The sequence below is a fragment of the Stenella coeruleoalba genome, assembly GCF_951394435.1.
Source record: "Stenella coeruleoalba genome assembly, chromosome: 17".
In the NCBI taxonomy this organism is placed as follows: Eukaryota; Metazoa; Chordata; class Mammalia; order Artiodactyla; family Delphinidae; genus Stenella; species Stenella coeruleoalba.
The window spans coordinates 15,313,335-15,333,942 of record NC_137163.1 but is presented as its reverse complement, the minus strand read 5'-3'; the positions used below and the strand labels follow the sequence as shown (position 1 = coordinate 15,333,942).

At 37.4% G+C, this 20,608-nt stretch overlaps 1 protein-coding gene across 1 annotated transcript in view; it reads right to left on the bottom strand.

Annotated features, from left to right (window-relative positions):
- Positions 1-11,486: 11,486 nt before the first annotated feature.
- Positions 11,487-20,608, bottom strand: part of ATAD2 (ATPase family AAA domain containing 2) — a 70,382-nt gene continuing 61,260 nt past the window's right edge. The window contains exons 20-27 of the mRNA XM_079902184.1: positions 19,889-20,085; positions 19,191-19,350; positions 17,094-17,216; positions 16,828-16,971; positions 15,256-15,648; positions 13,458-13,591; positions 12,494-12,622; positions 11,487-11,723 (exon numbers count right to left, since the gene is read on the bottom strand). Of these exons, the coding sequence (XP_079758310.1) occupies positions 11,679-11,723; positions 12,494-12,622; positions 13,458-13,591; positions 15,256-15,648; positions 16,828-16,971; positions 17,094-17,216; positions 19,191-19,350; positions 19,889-20,085 (1,325 nt within the window). The 3' untranslated portion in view covers positions 11,487-11,678. The remainder of the gene's footprint in view (positions 11,724-12,493; positions 12,623-13,457; positions 13,592-15,255; positions 15,649-16,827; positions 16,972-17,093; positions 17,217-19,190; positions 19,351-19,888; positions 20,086-20,608) is intronic.

The window sequence follows — 20,608 nt, the reverse complement described above, 5'->3', positions numbered from 1 at the left end:
AATCACGTGGTGCTTTTAAAAACCATCTGCCCCAGCCTCACCTCCACAGATTCTGATTATTTGTTTTAGGGTGGGATACAGGTATTATTTTTTTTAAAAAAAATAGCTTCCCAGGGCTTCCCTGGTGGCACAGTGGTTAAGAATCTGTCTGCCAATGCAGGGGACACAGTTTCGAGCCCTGGTCCAGGAAGATCCCACATGCCGCGGAGCAACTAAGCCTGTGCGCCACAACTACTGAGCCTGCTCTCTAGAGCCTGCAAGCCACAACTACTGAGCCTGCGCTCCACAACTACTGGAGCCTGCATGCCTAGAGTCCATGTTCTGCAACAAGAGAAGCCACTGCAATGAGAAGCCTGTGCACCGCAATGAAGAGTAGCCTCCACTTGATGCAATTAGAGAAAGCCTGTGCACAGCAATGAAAACCCAACACAGCCAAAAATAAATAAATAAAATAAATTTGTTAAAAAAAAAAGACATGCATGTGTCCAGTGTTTTTTTTTTTTTTAAAAAAAAAAGAGCTTCACAGGGACTTCCCTGGTGGTCCAGTGGCTAAGGCTCCGTGCTCCCAATGCAGGGGGACCAGGTTCCATCCCTGGTCAGGGAACTAGATCCCACATGTCACAACTAAAGATTCCACATGCTGCAAGGAAGATCCCGCATGCTACAACTAAGACCCAGTACAGCCAAATAAATAACTTAAACAAAACAAAACAAAACAAAACTTCTCTAATGATTTTATCCATCCACCTATCCATCTACCTGTCTACCTATCATTTATGGCTGCGTTGGGTCTTTGTTTGCTTTGATAAAATCCCGAAAGTTGTGGAGGCCAAAAGTTTATTTGGGTTTAAATATTGGGTAACAGGGGCCTGTCTAGGTCTGGAGGTTGTTCAGGCCTTTTTCACTGTTGTGAAGTGAATCAGCACAGAAAGACACAGCAGTTTTGGCTACTTTTAATTTTTTAAACAAATTTATATATTTACTTTTGGCTGTGTTGGGTCTTTGTTGTTGCGCGAGGGCTTTCTCTAGTTGCAGTGAGTGGGGGCTACTGTTCGTTGTGGCGCGCGGGCTTCTTATTGCAGTGGTTTCTCTTTTTGCGGAGCACGGGCTCTAGGTGTGCGGGCTAAAGTAGTTGTGGCTCGCGGGCTCTAGATCGCAGGCTCAGTAGTTGCGGTGCATGGGCTTCATTGCTCCGCAGCATATGGGATCTTCCCGGACCAGGGCTCGAACCCCTGTCCTCTGCATTGGCAGGCGGATTCTTAACCACTGCGTCACCAGGGAATCCCTTGGCTGCTTTTAAAAAGCAGATCTCATAGTCTTGCCTTCATACTGATTCTTCCATCACTGGCTCACCAATCATCAAGTGAACAGTATTATCTCTATTTATCAGAACAGACTCGGCGATGCTGCTGTAACAAACCCAAATACACTCTGTTTAACATATAATGATTTATTCATTATTCATCAAGGTTTCTTATAGCTCTTAGTGACTCTCCGGGGCAATGTTTACCAAAAAGTGACTCAGGGATCCAGGCTGCTTCCTCTCTTTGGCTATATCATTTGGAATACCCTTCCTCTAGGTTGCCGAGGCAGAGGGAAGAGAGATTTCTGCCAGCTATTAAATGCTTTGGTTTAGAAATGACACATAGCACTTCTGCTTAGAGCTCTTTGATCAGCCCTAGTCACAGGAAATGTGAGGGAGCACAAGGACATTTTGGTGAGCGGTAAATGTCTCTGCCATGTTACTGTAACAAAAGGCTTCTTTTTTGGAGAACATCTTCAAGAAGATTGAAGCCCATGTTTGACTCCACAGTCTCTGCTTCTCCACTGCACAGTGAAGCCTACAGTCTGTGCTTCTGTGCCATGGAGGATAAGGTAAAGGCAAACCCATATTCTTTAGTGAGGTATGAGGCAATTTGGGTGTGTTAACATGTAATTTCACCATATTACACATTCCTTAGGGGGCAGGGACCATAGCTCATTCTTTTTTAAAAAAATCTCCCTAATGCCTTATAGGTATTAGGATACATACATAAATATATAAATTCAGCAAATATCTTATAGGTATTAGGATACATACATAAATATATAAATTCAGCAAATATTAATTGGACAAGACACATAGTCCCTGCCCTCATGACTACAATTAAAATATCCTAATAGAAGAATATTCAGAACCACTCAAAAAAAAAAAAATCCTAATAACATCTTCATTTTGTGTCTTGTCATTTGTAATGTAGTTTAACTATCATTATCTCATTTTAATTATGAATGTTATAAATTGAAAATGTAGGCCAATTAGCTTGGATTTCTCATTGTTAACTTTTCAGTTACTTTGTAGCTCAGGTATTTTGTAATTTACTTCTTCCTTTCACATTTCCCTCCTGTTTCATAGCTGGGTGAGAGGTATGCAGTTTGCAGCCAGCGAGGTGATATAATGCTATGCTTATATTATGCATGTACCCAAAGGTTGAATACCTCCTTTCTGATCACACAGATAAGATCTGCAGACTTTTAACAACTTTTCTGAGAACTATTTGCCCAAAGACAGTAGCGGGACAATATAAAATAATCACTTCACAGAAACTTAAGAAAGATAAGAATTCATTCATGCTTCTCCCTTCCTAACCACTATTAGCATTTTGTTGTATTTCCAGATCAGCTATTTTTAGATGGAAAAAAAAATGTGTTTAATAATCTGTTTCTTCTCCTGAAAAGTTATTTGGTATAAGAATATTAGAAAACTGTCATTTTGGATAGACAATTTCATTTAGCTAGTACTTTAGTGATTATACTTCATGCAACAGCTGTGAGGTGAAGGTTCAGAAGAAACCAGGGAATTTATTTGAGTGATGGTGGTAATTTACATTTTCTCCTTGATGGGTTGGGGAAGGAGTCTTAAGGAAAATTTAAGGAAGAAACAGAAAAGGGACATATGCTGTGGTCCTAAATATAAAACACGTAAACTGAATGTAAAAAATAATTACAGAACATAAGATTGGGGGGTAACTTATTTTTCTTCCTAAATAATTAAAGCAGATGCTAGTGTCTTTTTTTAAGACCCTGATTTTCTTAAATATTCACCACAGTAAATAGCTATAATTAGGATTCATCACACGTAATCAGTTTCCAAATTATTTCATGAATACATTATCTATTGCAATGAGCAACACCCGCCTTCTCCCCAAGTCAATCTTTAAGCCAGTTGAAGTTTCACAATGGTACTTGTAGCTCACAATGTCTGCATGTCCAGGGTACCCACGTTTGGCACTTTTTGATCCATTAAATGTTTTAGTCCCATATCTTTTGGACGTTTAAATCATTTTGATTTGGCATGTGCTCTGAAGGTAGTAGTATTCCAAGAGTCCTCTCACTGCATGTTAAGTGCTATTCTCTGACTCTCAGCCAGAGCTCGGATGTTGGCAGGGTTGATTGCTCAAATATAGTGATTTCAATTCCAACCTTTGCATACTAAAATTACATAGCCTAAACATGAAGCTTCCAGATTTTTCCTGTTAAAAACAGAGTAAAAACATAATTTAACATTGCTACAAGATAACTAAGACAATCTTTAAAATGGGAAGGAATTTGAAAATAAAATTGTTTAGGCTATCACAATAAATATTGAGGAAATTAATGTTGGTTTGTGAGGTTCAATAATAGTGGAGAAAACTAAAAAAAATTTATAGCTATTGTTGGGGCATTTCACATTTTCTCCTTTACTTTATAAATGGAGCGAGTGTCTTATGTTGGATTCTTCCTAAAGCAGACTTGGAGTAAAGGATGTAAGTGGTTATTTGGGAGGTGATGCCAAGAAGTACAGGCAGGGGAGTGAAGTGAGACAGAGAAGGGAAGAAAGCTAACAGAGTCAGTTTCAAGCAGGTTGTTGCTCTGAGACCTAGGGCTCAACCTCCATGGAGAACTTAGAGACAAAGTGTAGAACACACCTCAGAGTTGTCCCACCCAAGGGGCAAGGGAGCTGGGGTATTATTCACTGACTCCTACTTTTGTGTGGCTGGCAGCTATTCCCAGGGATGTTAACTTCCTGTCACTTCCAGCCTACATCCAGCATGGATCATGAGAACACCCTCAGGTGGAGTTATAGATATTTGCAGGTTGCCAACCATGGCATATACCAGAATGTTGAATGCCAAGAGCCTATGAGTAGGGCACCTACAGTATGTGTTCAGGGAAAGTGACTAAGAACATGGATTTCGATCAAACAGACCTAGTGGAGTCCTGCTTCTCCCACTTACGTGTGAAATTGAATAAATTACCTAATCTAAACCTCAGTTTCTGTATTCAGTTTCTTTATTCTGACTATGCAAAGCTAAGAATATACAATCGTTAATTAGATGGGTTTCAATCTCATGAGGGTGCCCAATATGTGGACAATTAACTACCAGCAAATTGAAGTGAAAATCTGCTCTTTTTATAGCCTTGAAATTGGATAAATCTAACAGAAGCAGCTTCTAAAAATATAAACCTGATTTTATCTTTCTAAAAATTAGATGCTATTAGCTAGATCCCTCTCCTTTTCTGAAGCGTAGGCTTCCCCTTACCGTAGCCCCCCTGGGCCTCTATTTCTAACAACTTCATATCTTCCTATTCTGCTCCCAGATCTTCTGCTCTGCTTATCCATTACACAATCATTAAGTCAACTGATTATTTATTGTCAACCATGAACCTATTATGTAAGTGCTAGATCTATAATCATAAAAACGAAACAAACTTAGCTCCTGACTTTAAAAAGCCTATGATCTGTGGTGAGATACACATTAAATAAACAGTAGAAAATATACAGCAAAAATTGTAAGTGTCATGTAAGACTATTAGAGATTAAATGATAGATTAACATAGGAAACTGCATTTAGATTGAGGGGGGTCAGGAAAACTTCTCTAAAACGGTTACTTTCACGCTGAGAAGTAAAGGATAGGAGTAGGAGTTAGACATGCACTGGGGAAGGGAAGGGCATTCTAGACAAAGGGAACAATACATGAAATAGCCCAGAGGTAGGAAAAAAGAAGTGAAAAAAGTCTAATTGTGGCTAAAGTGTCGTGAGCCAGGGGAGGAGTGGAGAGAGGAAGCTGAGAGGCAGGCAGGGGCCATAACAAAGATCTGCAATGGGAAACACTGAGTATGAAAAAATGATGGTATCAGATTTGAGTTCCTTAAAAGAATATTTTGGCTACTGAGTGGAGAACGGATGGCAGGGGGCAAGATTAGAAGCCAGACCAATCAGGAGGCTCTTGCAGTAGTACAGGCGTGTGATTTCAGTGGGTTGAGAGAGCTACTAGAGGAAGCGGAAAGAATTGAGAGATATTTGGGAGGCAGAAAATCAGGACTTGGCAATGGACCGGAAGCTGAAGGGGAAGGAAGCTTGAGGTTTCTGGTTTTGGCATTGGGATGGATGCTAGCGGCATTTATTGATAAAAGGAACTCTGGAGGAGCAGCAGGTTTCAGGGAAAGATTAAGAAATATTGGTCTTTAGTTCAGAAAAGTGATACGGCCTGGAGATATAAATTTGGGAGTAGTTGGTAGTATACAGGTGATATTCAAAGCCTTAAGAGCAAGGAACACCATGTGGAGAAAGAGTGCAGAGTGAAAAGAGAGCCTGGCACCAAGCTCTAGAGAACATGAAGAGTAAGGGTAGAGAAAGAAGGCCACCACAAGGGAAAAAAAAAAAAAAAAAAGGAGCAGCTCTGGAATCTGGAAAGAAAACCACATGGGTGTAGTGTCCAACAGGCAGGAGAAAAAAATTGTTTCAAAACATATACGTGTTCTATCACATAGAATGGTGCTGAGAAGTAGAGTAAGAAAAAGACCAAGAAGTGCACATTTGATTCAGCAAAAAGGCAGTCACTCGTCCCCTTAGTGAGTGCAGTTGGAAGAAGCATTTTAGCAGCCAGCTATGCCCTATTCCAATCATGCCCTTCTCCCTGAACAAACATTTTTTTAAAATGCAGAAACCTCCTTCCTTTTGCTTTGAAACTTGTAGCACTCCTATTCCAAGGTGAGAAATTCCCCTTCATATAAAATTGATTCAGAACCTCTTTAATTTCCTTCCTCATCTTACTCTCCTATGACCACCTCATCTTCTGAGGAAGACGCATCTCAAGGGGAGATGAGTTGCTCTTTCTCACCATCATTTTTTTTTTTTTAATTCTACTTTAGTTTTGGCTGCGTTGGGTCTTCATTGCTGCGTGAGGGCTTTCTCTAGTCGCGGCGAGCGGGGGCTACTCTTCATTGAGGTGCGCGGGCTTCTCACTGAGGGCTTCTCTTGTTGCTGAGCACAGGCTTAGTTGCTCCGCAGCATGTGGGATCTTCCCAGACCAGGGCTCGAACCCGTGTCCCCTGCACTGGCAGGTGGATTCTTAACCACTGCACCACCAGGGAAGCCCCTCTCACCATCATTTACTTATAACTCCTACAATTCTGGAGGCAAGAAGTACAAAATCAATATCAGTAGGCCAAAATCAAAATGTTGGCAGGGCTGCACTCCTCTAGAGGAATGAGGGGAGAATCTGTTCCTTGCTTTGTCTAGTTTCTGGTGGCTGGCTGCCAGCATTTTCTTGCTTGTGGCCACATGATGTCAATTTCTTTCTTTCTTTCTTTCTTTTTTTGGGCTGCGCTGGGTCTTCATTGCTGCACACGGGCTTTCTGTAGTTGCGGTGAGCAGGGGCTACTCTTTGATGTGGTGCGTGGGCTTCTCATTGCGGTGGCTTCTCTTGTTGCGGAGCACAGGCTCTAGGCATGCGGGCTCCAGTAGTTGTGGCACGTGGGCTCAGTAGCTGTGGCTCGCGGGCTCTAGAGCGCAGGCTCAGAGCGGCATGTGGGAACTTCCCGGAGCAGGGCTCGAACCCGTGTCCCCTGCATTGGCAGGCAGATTCTTAACCACTGTGCCACCAGGGAAGTCCCTGATGTCTCAAGTTTTGACTTGATGGTCACACTGCCTTCTCTTTAAAATCTCCCTCTGTCTCCCTTTCATCAGGATACATAATTGCATTTAGGGTCCACACAATCGAGAATAATCTCCCCATCTCAAGATCCTTAATTATATCTAAAGAACCCTTTCCTTTTTTGTTTTGCCATAGAAGGAAACATTCACAGGTTCCAGGGATTAGGATGAAGATATCTTTCTGGTGGCCGTTTTTCAGCCTGCCACAACAATTATGTTCAAAATATGGACTTACAAAGACTGTACTCTCGGGGGCTTCCCTGGTGGCGCAGTGGTTGAGAGTCCGCCTGTCGATGCAGGGGACGCAGGTTCGTGCCCCGGTCCGCGAGGATCCCACATGCCGCGGAGCGGCTGGGCCTGTGAGCCACGGCCGCTGAGTCTGCGCGTCCGGAGCCTGTACTCCGCAACGGGAGAGGCCACAACAGTGAGAGGCCCGCGTACCGCAAAAAAAAAAAAAAAAAAAAAAAAAAATCAACTATGTTAAAAAAAAAAATAAAAAAAAGACTGTGCTGTCTTCTGCCTCCCCATATTACCTGAAAATCAAAATGTTTTTAATTGTATTCAACTCATCTCTGAAACTGGCAACTTTTCTGTATTACTGTGAATATCCCCACCAATCCCTAGGGGGCTTATGTATACAACTATGGAATTATCTTTAATATGCACTGTACTACTAATCAAGGTCTTACTAAGCCTTTACAAATATGCCTTCTAAGTCTTTCTTTCGACTTTCCTGCCTCTAGCCTGTCACTTTTCTAGACGATCTAAGAAAAGCTTTCAAGTCCATTTGACCATGCCACTTGTGTGCTCAAGGACTCAGTGGCTCCTTACTTTTTCAGCTGTTACTTCCTATAAGCAACAAGTCCTGAATTTAAAAATATTATAGTCCCTGAATCTTGCCATCTTTAAGGTCACCTCACAGTCCAAGATAGCTTCTGGAATTCCAGCTATTTCCTTTCTCCCTCCCTCTCCCTCTCTCTCTCTCTCAACAAAATGGGGCCATGTGACTAAGTTCCAGCCAGTGAGATAAAAAAGGGAAGTGTGCACAATTTCTAGGAAAGGTCTCTGGAAGGAAAGGGGTGAGAGCATTTTCTGCCCTTCTCTGCTTATATATATATTTAATACATATAATAATATATAAATATATTTTAAAACTATAAATATGAATTTATTTATATGAAATATGAATTTATATGAAAAACTATAAATATGAATTTTTTCCAGGCACCAGGTAAAAGGAAACACAGATGCACAGAAATATATATATAACTTAATCACTTTGCTTTACACCAGAAACTAACATAACTTTGTAAATCAACTCTACGTCAGTAAAAAATAAATAGAGTTTTTACCCCCACATATAGTATCTCTCAGCAAGTAGTTACCTTACACTCAAGTCCTAATAAAGTCCCTCTTATTATGGGGAAATCTCTCAATTGCATTACTTTGAGCAAAAATGTATTCTTTGTGTGTTACGTGGCAGGGAGGTTGTACTGAAGAGAAGATAAGTGAGACTGAAATAATCTCAGTTGATCCCACGGTGTACACTTACAGGGATCCCTGATAGAAAGAGTAAAAAAAAAAAAAAAAAGGCGAAGGGGGAGCATAACTTCTCGTTCCTTAAGACTGGGCTGTATACAGTGACCTTCCTCCAGAGCACAGTACCCAAAGAGTAATTTTACAATGGAGAAACCTGAGAAACGCTGCTTCTGCCAGGTGATCAAGGTCAATCAACAGTCATAACTCACCATGATAGTAAGTAACCTTGATATGATCACTTTACTTCTGTGATCTTCCTCTGCAAAACCCATAATCCCAGTCTAATCATGAGAAAAACAGACTAATTCCAACAGAGGGAGATCTTCCAAAATACCTGACCAGTACTCCTCAAAACTGTTAAGTCATCAGAAACATCCGTTGCTGGATTGTCTTTTTCTTGTTGAGTTTTAAGATAGTATCATATTAAATTACATAATTATATAATAATTATAGTATAGATACTATCTGCAGAAGTAGTATGAAGGTTTTGAATTTTGATGAAATATCATTTATCCAACTTTCCTTTAGTTGCTAGAGTATTTTTTGTGCCATATTTAAGAAATCATCACCAAATTCAAGGTCATGTTTTCTTCTAAGGATTTTATAGTTTTAGCTCTTAAATTTGTCTGTCCTTTATGCCAGTACCACACTGTTTTGTGAATGTAACTTCGTGTAAGTTTTGGAATAAAGAAAGTATGAGTCTTCCAACTTTCTCTTCTTTTTCAAGATTGTTTTGGCCAGTCAGGGTCCCTTGCAGTTCCGTTATGAATTTAGGACTGACTTTCCCATTTCTGCAAAAAGGGCCATTGGGACTTTGAAAGGTATTGCACTGAATCTGCGGATTGCTTTGGGGAACATTGCCATTTTAACAACATTAAGTCTTCCAATACATGAATACAGGATCTCTTTCCATTTATTTAGGTCTCATTTAATTTCTTTCAGCAACATTTTTTACTCATGAGTGTACAAGTTTACACTGCCTTCGTTAAGTTAATTCCTAGGTCTTCCACTGTCTTAGGTGTTATTGTAAATGGACCTGCTTTCTTAGTTTCCTTTTTTGGATCGTTCATTGCTAGTATACAGAAATACAACTGATTTTTATGCTGATATTCTATCCTGAAACTTTGCGGTATTTATTGGCTCTAACCGATGTTTTGTGGATTCTTTAGGATTTTCTATATATAAGATCATCTGTGAATATGCCTTTTATTTCTTTTTCTTGCCTAATTACTATAGCCTGATTGCACTTTTAAGCAAAAAAATGAGAAAAAAAATTCTAGGTTTGCAATTTCAGCATGGTTTTGAAAGTCTACATAGGAATGTAGATATATTACTTCCCACGTCTGCAGACAGTATGTCATGAAAAGGACAGGAAGCAGATTAGTCTTTGTAGCTAAAGAATATACACATTTCAGTGTCAACAGCATTTTAAATTATGCACAGTAATAAAACAGATTTTTGCAACTGTTTTGCACTGAATTATTTTAAAATAATTAAGAAACAGAAACAACATTGAGAAGCAATTTTCACCTTTAAAATTTATTACAGAAGCTATAAATATAAAATAAAATCCTAGTTATAAAAAATGCATCTAGAATAAGTTATAATAAACTTCACTAAAAATGAGTACGTGTGTGTGTATGCGAATCCAGGAATATACAGGTACTTAAACGTTTTCAGTGACTTGCATTGCATCACGCATTACAAAAGACAGTATCTACTAATTAAGGTATCTGAGTTGAGTTTTAGAAGGCTTTAAATACAATATCCAGATAAAATGACAACAAAAGGCAGTTTAACTCAGAAACTGTATTAGAATCCAGAATCTCTCATATGAGATCATTATCCCCTATTCCCCTCAAAAGAAGTTTCTAACAGAAGCTATTTCACAAACTAATAGTAGAATGTCTCCTAAAAAGGAAAAACACGGGCAGAGGGGGAAGGGAGTGAATATGCATGGCAGTGAATGTTTTTATTTCTTTAAGAAAGAAATGTATTTTTGGTATCATTAATACAAAATTTATAATATTTACATAATTGCATATAAAAGGTATCTATAGAATACAACCTAAACACATTTAGAAGGATATAAATAGTTTTCAAATATAAAAATTTCGTGCTATTAAAAAGATGTTTAACAAAGTAGTCATTAATACATTTGTTGTATATATCATAAAAGTAAACCGAAAAATATTTAAAATTTTTATTAATCCAAATGAGAATTATAAAAAATGTTTATCTAAAAAGCATTAATTTTGACCTTCAAGTACAGAATTGTGGTGCAGCTAGAAGTTGTTCAAGGGCCCTCCTGCAAATCACTACTCGAACACTAGCTTTTAAGTGAACAGGCGAGGACGCTAAAGGCAGATGGGAGATGGGCATTGAAGAAAACAAAGATGACAAAGGATGGCAAAGAGACAATGGTTAAATAAGTTTCTAGTCTGACACAATAAACTATTTTTAGGAAGGATAAAATTAAAAGTGCTTAAAACAAAAGAATGTCAATGTCACTAATTACTCTTTTTTTTTTAAAGGAACAGACTGCCCTTAAATATAATAGTGTTTATTTATTTTTACTTGTTGACAGTTTGCTTTATTTATTTATTTATGGCTGTGTTGGGTCTTCGTTCCTGTGTGAGGGCTTTCTCTAGTTGTGGCAAACGGGGGCCACTCTTCATCACGGTGCGCGGGCCTCTCACTATCACCGCCTCTCTTATTGCGGAGCACAGGCTCCAGACGCACAGGCTCAGTAATTGTGGCTCACGGGCCCAGTTGCTCCGCGGCATGTGGGATCTTCCCAGACCAGGGCTCGAACCCGTGTCCCCTGCATTGGCAGGCAGATTCTCAACCACTGCGCCACCAGGGAAGCCCACTAATTACTCTTAAGTGCCATAAACATTAGTTATCAAAATAACTTTATTAAGAGTTGGCCACACTTTAACTACTGATAAGCACAGGAATACTATACTACAGTGACTCAATGAAAATTCCAATATTTATCAGTTATCTCTGTAATTTATCTTACACATGTACATAAATACCAGAAAAGTTTAAATATTTTTATTTACTATTTTAATCTTTTCCTTAAAGATACAGGATTTCATCTTGCATCAGTTATGTCAGCATGACAAAGGTGAATTAAATAGGAACGGAATATAAAGAATATTTGGTACCATAACCTCATGATCTGGAACAACTGTAGTTTTCTATTTCTTGCTCCATTTTCTAGATAAAGGGTAGGAAGGAAAAATAGTAAGTTTCAATATGGAAAAAATCAAAGAAACATGACTCCATTGCTGGGGTTTTTTTTTTGCAGTAAACAACCTTAAGGATATTATTATCCATGTATATATCTGATAGTGAAACAGAAACTTTGTCCAGTGTTTATGACTATCACATAGACTGGTATCACTGATGGGACTTCATTATTTAAACCTCTTTGAAGTAAGTCTGAGATGCTTTCATCTTACATTAAATTCATACAGTTATTAATCAAGGCACTGGTGTACATATAGATATTAATACTTTATATTTTGTAGGTACTACTGTTACATATATATTATTCTGTGTAGGTACCATAGTATACTTTATTAGATATAATAAATACTATATATATTACATGCTAATAGGTATATAGTAGATACCAGTTATATATAATATAAAATACTATATAGGTATCAGCCAAACTCTATTTTTAAACATTAGTACTTGAATGCCCACTGTAAAGCAGGATTAAGTAAAGACAAATAGGTCTATGTTAAGTCTGCCTTAAAAAGGAACTATATATCTTCATCAATATACACACAAAATAGATTTTTCATAGTTTACAGATACTACAGTGTTCCATTGCTTATTAAAGAAACACAAACTAATTTAAGTGCTAGATTTAAAAAAGCACAGAACACAGTTATACCTAGAAATAATCCATAATCCACACATTAAAAAATGGTATTTAAAAATTTTTATAATGTGTTAACTTATATATATTAGTTTACCTGAATAAGTGTTGTTTTGTCATAATCCCTGCGATGCTGATAAATACACTGGCTGATTACAGCATACAAATTTTCCAACTGAGAAATATTGTATTCTTGACTTTTTCTAACAACAGTCTTCAAAAGATTCTAAAAGAAAACGTAAGTGTTACATATGTGAGAGAAATTCCCTGAGATATTTTAATTTTGAAGATGTGGGGGCATTTTTAGAATATAAGCCAGAGAGAAGGCAGGCCAAGTCATCTAATGAGACACTGCAGCCTCTGATAATGACTCTGACATTCAGCTGTAAGTTAATGTTATCAACATTCTATGACTCTGTCCTCTCATCCTAAAAACTACAGCTGAGGAGGTTGCCAATTTCAATTCTAGCCATACATCACTAGAGACAAATTTAAAAATAATCTCAAATTAGACTAACAGGAAAAAAGGCAACATTTTTGCAGAATATTTTATGGCACTATGAGTACATTATAATCAATTCTGTTATGTGAAATAAAAAGAGACAGTACATAAATGACCTCACCACGTCAGGGTTCTTTTCTTACAAAAAGGAATTTCCATCCACTCAGTGTTTTTTTGTCATGACTGAAATGGACTTACTATTGATAAATTTCTGTGATTCTTCAAGTCTGGTCTTACCTTGATATTCCATTACCTCATAGTTAACCACGGTTGCATGTTTTTGTTAAGTAAAAACCAACTAAAATGGCCATATGTAATGGTCATAAAAACAATGTATGGGATCAGTGACATAGATAAGTATGTTAAAAACAATAATATCAACATACTAGCCATCTCCAACCACTGCCTTTATGAAAGTTATTCTATACCAAGTTTATCCTTTCATAAGATCATTATTTATTACATGCCAAATTTATGCAATGTACTATTACAACCCCTCTTTTGGTGGGTTATGTTTCTAACCTGCACAATGAAAGCATTATGATTTCAATTTACATACTTTTAATTGCTTATGGTCCACAACAAGTGAGGGTGTAGGCTGAGAAAGAATTGCCAAAGCCTTTTCAACACTGATGAGCTGCTGTTGCTCTACTTGGGAACGTCTAGCTCGAGTCATTCGCAGAACACACATTTCTAGAATGAAAAAATAAATAACTATTATTTGTTTCATAGACATTTTATAATACCTAAAATAAATATTAGGCAGATTAAATAGCAGGACATATTTACTTAGACACAAACCCCTGTTCTGGTTTATTGACTCTGCTGTAAGATTAAGATGCTGCCATTTACACACTCAGAAATTAAGGACAGGGAATTCCCTGGTGGTCCAAGTGGTTAGGAGTCTGAGCTTCCACTGCAGGGGGCACAGGTTCAATCCCTGGTCGGGGAACTAAGAACCTGCATGCCGCACAGCGCGGCCAAAAAAAAAAAAAAAAAAATTAAGGACATTTCAGAAATATTTTCTCAAATAAGAGTATTTCAAGGGATCCTCAACAGATTAGACTGTCTCCTACTTAGGCATAAAATTCAGAATTTAAGAGCTGGAAGGGGCTTCAGTAATCTCGAATAGGAGTTGCAAACTACTATGCATAGGCTAAATATGGATTTAATTAATCCATAATTAAAGTCTTCTTAGAACACAACCATGCCCATTTTACATATGTGTGTCAATGTGGCTTTTCTAGCAGGGTTGAATAGTTGTGACTATCTGGTCCTTTACAGATAAAGTTTGCCTATCCCTGATCTAGAACAATCTATTCACTGAGAGATGAGAAAAATGAGGCCAAAGAAAGGTGAAGACTTTTCTATGGTCAACATACCTAACTGTTCTAAGAGCCAGGACAAGAACCCAAATCTCCTGACATGGAAACAGGTACCTGTCTCACTAAATAGTGTCCTTTTAAAAAAGATAAATGATAAAAGAAAAAATAAACTTCGAACCTAAACAAAACATACTAAATTATACAGCCAGAGGATTAACATTTAAAATAGACCATTCTAAGATTACTCAAACACACGAGAACTCATTTTAAGGGAGTCCTTGGAAAAGATTTATCTACAGCATATAAGCCACTGAAGAAAACCAGTCTCATTAACTTAGTCAATACTTGTTTTTGACCAAAATAAATTTTTGACCCTGTTACCCTTTTTTTGCTTTGTAAGACTAAATAATGTTTGGCTTTTCCAAAAACCAAACAAATCTAATGCCAAAGGTCCAAAAAGGTGCAGACAGGAAACAATTCTACATGAAAGACTTTGGGAGCAGGATCATTAGAATAAATATAAATAACCTTGGGCTAAACCTACAGTAGGAATAGAGGAATGATGGGGGTGGGTAACAGTTGTTCTACATCACTCAGCAAGAAATCGCAGGATAAGAAACTGCTTATCTTGCTTAAAAATGAGAGGGTATCCTGCCAGCTTTTAAAAATTGTATAGCCAAGCACTTTGCTACATGCTTTAGATGAATTACTTTATTCAATCCTCAGAATATCTTATTACCCAGCAACTGTCTACCCCAATTTTGCAAATGAGAAAACTGACGCTGATGGGTCAAGAATCTTGACCGAGGTCACAAGCTACTAAGCAGTAAACTACTGTTTGATGCTGTAGTGTGCTTTTAACAACAGTGATTTACTAGCTCAATAGTTATTAAAGATAATGCTATTTTCCCTAATTAACTCCTGTACTCTGAAAGACAAGGAAAAAGGAGTAAACTGAGATGGTAATTAACTATTTAAGAACTTTGAATGAAACATCTTTTAAACTTAGTAAGTTGCTTGACTGAGACTTACCTTTTGCTTCATTTTCATCAGAAGTATCTGCTATCTCAGAGCCAGAAGCATCTCCATTGCAAGTGATCTTATCTTTCCTCAATTCTGTACATGCTATAGTCTTTCCAGATTCTTCAACTTGATTTTCAAAACAAGTACTTGAATAATTATTTCCCAATTCCATTTTGCTTTCAGAGGCATTTTGCTGCTTTTCGTTTTCCTCTATTGAAGACTCCCCTATGTCTCCAGCCGCATTGTGGTCTACGCTTGTGTCTTGATTTTCCTCTGTATCATTCTCAATTTTGTCATCTACGACATTTTGGCCATCATCTTTTGCCCGTGAAATCCTCCTTCGTTTTGTTATGGTGCCTAAGTACCACTTCGACTTTCTGCGGATTTTTCTCTTCAACGGAGCTTCAAATAATTTAAAGAAAAAGGGTAAGAGAACATTCAACAATTTTTTAAAGTCTAAGTAAGTGGGAGAAAAAAATACCTCCTGCGATATTAAGGGGAGAATCTGAGATATCACCATAGTACTGTATGGTTGGAATACACAAACAAAAGTAGAGAGTTCTGTGAGAAGGTAGAAAGTGGTCAATGACCTGTCATTCTAAGGAATTTGGATTTTATCTTGAATAATTTTTAAAAAAATCAAATAACTTTGAGGAGGGCAATGACATGAATTGTCTGATGCATATTTTACAAAGGTCGCTTTGGCAGTAGTATAAGGAATGAACTGAAGGAAGGGTGAGACTAAAAATAGCTTACACTTCCTGAGTGCTTACCGCATAGTAGGAACTCTTCTAAGGCCTTTATATGTACTAACTCACTGACATTCCACTTTAACCTGATCAGGTTTGCTACCATTATCGACATCATTTTACAGATGAAGAAACTGCAGTATACAGAGATTCAACATTCTGCCTAGACTAGATGTAGTGCAACCACACTGCAACCTTATGTTTGGGAGACTCATCCATACTGTTGTATGTACTTGAAGTTTAATAATTTTCACTTTTGTACAATAATCTGTGTTTTTCCATATTCTGCTGTTGATCTGCATTGGGTTGCTCCCATTGAATACTGCCTCTATGAACATTCTGTTTAAAAGCACTGAGGAATTATGGCACCAAAATCTGGGAAAACAAATGAATAGCTGAGAGGCTAAGAAGCTGAGGACAGTCTGAAATTCATGGAGCTTAAAGGGCAAAAACTGGAATTAAGAGCTTGCCAAAGAAGAGAGGCCTCAGGAACCCCCACAGGATTTGGGTTGGTACTCCATGGAATTATACTCTAAGAAGAAAGAGGAACAGGAAACAGACTAGGATTTATAGGAAATAAAAGTCAGTTTCAAATCAAGTCATACCACAATTAGATTGTGACCTGATAGGTGACAGGTAAACTGGGATTGCAAGTGGTACTTTATTGCAAGCCTGGATTTATTTCAAGAATGAAAAGTTGTCTTACTGTTAATGAAATCAACATAATTCGCTGCATCAATATAGACAAAGGAAACTGATGGAAAAAGTAAACAGCATTAGAGGAGAATAAAGGCTATAGTTTCGTAAGTAAAAATTACGTAAGTGCACTTACCAGGAGTGCTGCAAGCCACAGGAGTACTGGGGGTCTTCAGCTTTTCATTTTTCTCTGGATCTGGTCTTCTTTCACCAGCAGGAGTGGAATTTTGCTTTGGCATTACATGGTAGTATGATGGAGCATATTTGGAAGAGCTACAACCTTATAAACAGACATGTGGAATATCAAATCAAATTTCCAGATTTGAAAATTACATGAACAATTAATTAAAAGGACTCAATACATCTAAAGCATCTTTTTCTGATATCCAATCATTTTCCTACCTCTCTTCTTCCTAGATTCCTGAATTTCTTCACAAAGCCGCTCAAAGTCTTCATCAAGTTCTTCTTTAATTATTGCATAGGCAGTATCTCTTAAAGCACAGGCTCTATGTCTAATAAGACGATCTATGGAATGAATAAAGAATTTTAAAATGTTTTCCTTTTGCTAATGTAACAAAAATTAACACCATATATTGGGCTAAGATTATAGCTGTTACAATTCCTTTTTTACTTCTACCATGAATAGTAAAAGTTACTGGAATTGTGTTATTTCTGTTTTTGATGTTAATCTAATGTTCTGGACATCTGATTCAACATGGCAGACTCAACCTAATTTCATGGCCCTGTCCTATCCAGATCCCTTTGAAATACCAGAGAAATTATAAGAATCAGTAGCAAAACTAAACAACATAATGACACAAAAAGAGCAAGGAAGGCTATCAGTGTCATGAGTGAACCAGGGATGTAAAACAATTTTGGAAGAGATATAGAGGATGTTATTACATTGACAGAGAAACTAAACAAAGACAATGAAACAGCAACTCTACATAGGAAACACTAGAAAAAAATCCAAAACTGAGCCTAAGCACTGTTAACTGGAAAATGCCTTGAGGCAACAGGCAGATAATAAGTGAATGTAAATTTGCTTGAACTGCTGGATCAGTCCCCCTCACAGGGCAGTAGGCTGCAAAATTCATACAATATTCAGTTTATAGGTGACAGGAACAGCTATAATAACAGAAGGGATGTTGCTGGGGGCTTTTAACATGGCCTGAAGAAAGGCCAGGCGACGTTCATTGGTTCCTGGAGTGTGGCAGCATCGGCAAAACCTTGGAATCTGTCAGAATGCACATCACTCTCAGGCCCTGCATCTACAGAATCAGAAATTGTGGAGGTGAGGCCCAGCAAGCTGCATCTTAACATGTCCTGTAGGAGATGCTGATGGTAGCTAAAGTGTGAACACCACTGCTCTAAAGTAATTTTAGGTTGTCACAGTGGACGAAAAGGGAAGCAGCGGCAGTATGACTGCAATGAAACAGAAAAAGCCCTCTTCCTCCAGGATAAATGCTTCCTTCTTTCTACAGTTAAGGGGTATTCCCAACATGGTAGGCTGTTTCCCACTGCTTACCTCCAGAACTCTGAACTACAGGATAAAGTCTAGGGAAGGTGTGGGCAGAAGACTGGCAAGGGAAGAACAGTGAGCTTTTAAATTGTTGAGGAAACGCTTAGTGGTGGAAATCAATCTAATTCATAAGGACTACAAATTTAAAAACAGAATGCCAATGTACTGGAGGAGAGAGCCAATGCAGGAAATAGAACTATTAAAAAAAATTATCCACTAAGACAGTTAAGGGCATAGCATCCATAAAGCAAGAATAGGAAGCTAGGAAAAAGCACCTGAGAAAATATTTTTTGGAAATGAACACGTTTATAACAAACATATAGATATTTGAATATATCATTATAAATATGAACAAATATATCACTTAAAAATCCCTTACTTTATACATTTTATTTAACGGACTGGGTATGTGAGGTAGAACGTGAATGCATTCTACGCATAGAAAAGATCTGGAAAGATATCCCCAAACTTAACAGTGTCCACCCTCGGAGAAAGGAAATGGGTGACTTAGTTTTTTAAGTATTACTGTTAGCAAGAATTATGCTGTATTACTTTTGTAATAAAATTTATAATGGTCTTAACTAAGAAAATCCTTTCAAACTTATTTTATTACAGAGAGCTTTAATTTTTCTACTTTGAGAAAGAACATTGATAAACAAAGGAAACAAGCTAAGTTGTTATGCAATTTTGTGTTTCATTAGAGGCTATATCATATAATTGTTTTGGAGTGAAAGAAACCTGCATTTGAATTCTGCCTCTGCCACTTCCTGATAGTATGACCTTGAGTAAGTTTTTTAACCTCTCTAAACTTCCATTTTTCTCATCTGTAAAATGAGGATATCGTTGTTGAGGACTGAATGGCACTGTGAATATGAAATGTTTATAATATAGCACCTAGTATGAAATCACCCACCACTAAGCATTAGCAGCCCCCATTCCACCCTCTGAGGAAGAAAAACAAAACCAGTAATGCTCACCTCCAGGATCTCTATCTGGATTGTATTCTAAAGCATTACTACAGATTAGATCGATATCACTCAAATAGTCTTTCACAGTCAGATACTTGTGGAGATCAATTTTACTGATTACAGATGAAAGGTCCATTGGTTGCTTTATTACAGTGACATAATCAGGAACCTAAAATTCAAGCAAATGACCAAATCACTAAATTAACTCTGAACAGTAAAAAATTTGAGTCAAGTTTTTCTACCAGGCAAAATAAAGGAGAGAGAATAAATACATAAGATATAATGAAAATATATTAATACAAAACTGTGACTCTATTTAAGGCGAGTTTTGTTTTGTATTCATTCTTATTCTTGGTCACCTATATCTCCAGTAACATTCTAAACCTCTTTCCTCATCCAAATGCCACCCACCCTTCAATGTCAACTTAGGACCTCATTCTTAACTGTGTAGGTCACAGTAATATCATGTAGTGTTAAGACATTCTCAAATTACTTCTACAACATTTGAGTTGGGCAAAGTTAATTGTCTATGCTCTGCAGGAAAGGAAAATGCTTTACATAGCTCTTGAAGCCTCTGTGTGCTTAGGATACTACTTGGTATGTTTCCAAATACAGAAAACAAGATCACAGTATACAGAGGGAACCACATAAACTAGTCAAATAGTCTCTAATTCTGAAGCATTTTGATCCAAAGATTAAATTAATACCTCATCAGGGTCAACAGGTTTAGTAAATATTCTGAATCGCTTGTCAATAGCAAGCCTATGTGTAACATTTCTTAAAAAAATCCTTAGTTCTCTAAATGTATCTTCTTCTTGTTCTTCTAGTCGTTTCACTTCTTCTGCTGTCAATGGTCTTGGTTCAGGTGGTGGTGCTACAGGGAGTACCTCCAAGGCCTGCAAAACTTTACATGAATGGAAGATTTTAGTTACCACTCTCCCACCGTATCAAGGGTAATAAACAATTCAGTACACAAAGTAGACAAGCTCTCAGGGATTATCCTCCTTGTATTTGCCAGGAATCAGAGGATTTGGAATACTAAACAGCTATCTAATCTCGACCTCTACAACACCCCCAGCAATAATCGCTAACTTGTAATTTGGAGTGCTAATTCCTAAATCATTACCATTTTAAGATCATTTAAGAGGCTATTAAAATTTTGAAAATGCATATTTCCAAGACAAGAATATTCTAATTTTTTAAAAAGTCATTTTTACTAGTTAACTTTTAAACTAACAAAAAATTGTGGTACGTTTCAAATATAACAAAAATTTAATTTTGTTTAAACAGATATGCACTAATAAGTAATAAGGATAAAAAAGGGAATATGAGAGTGCTGCCCCAATAAGTTGGCAATCAATTAAGGGAGTAAGAGACATAATTATAACATCACTGTAATATCATATTAGTAGTATGAAAAAAGTACA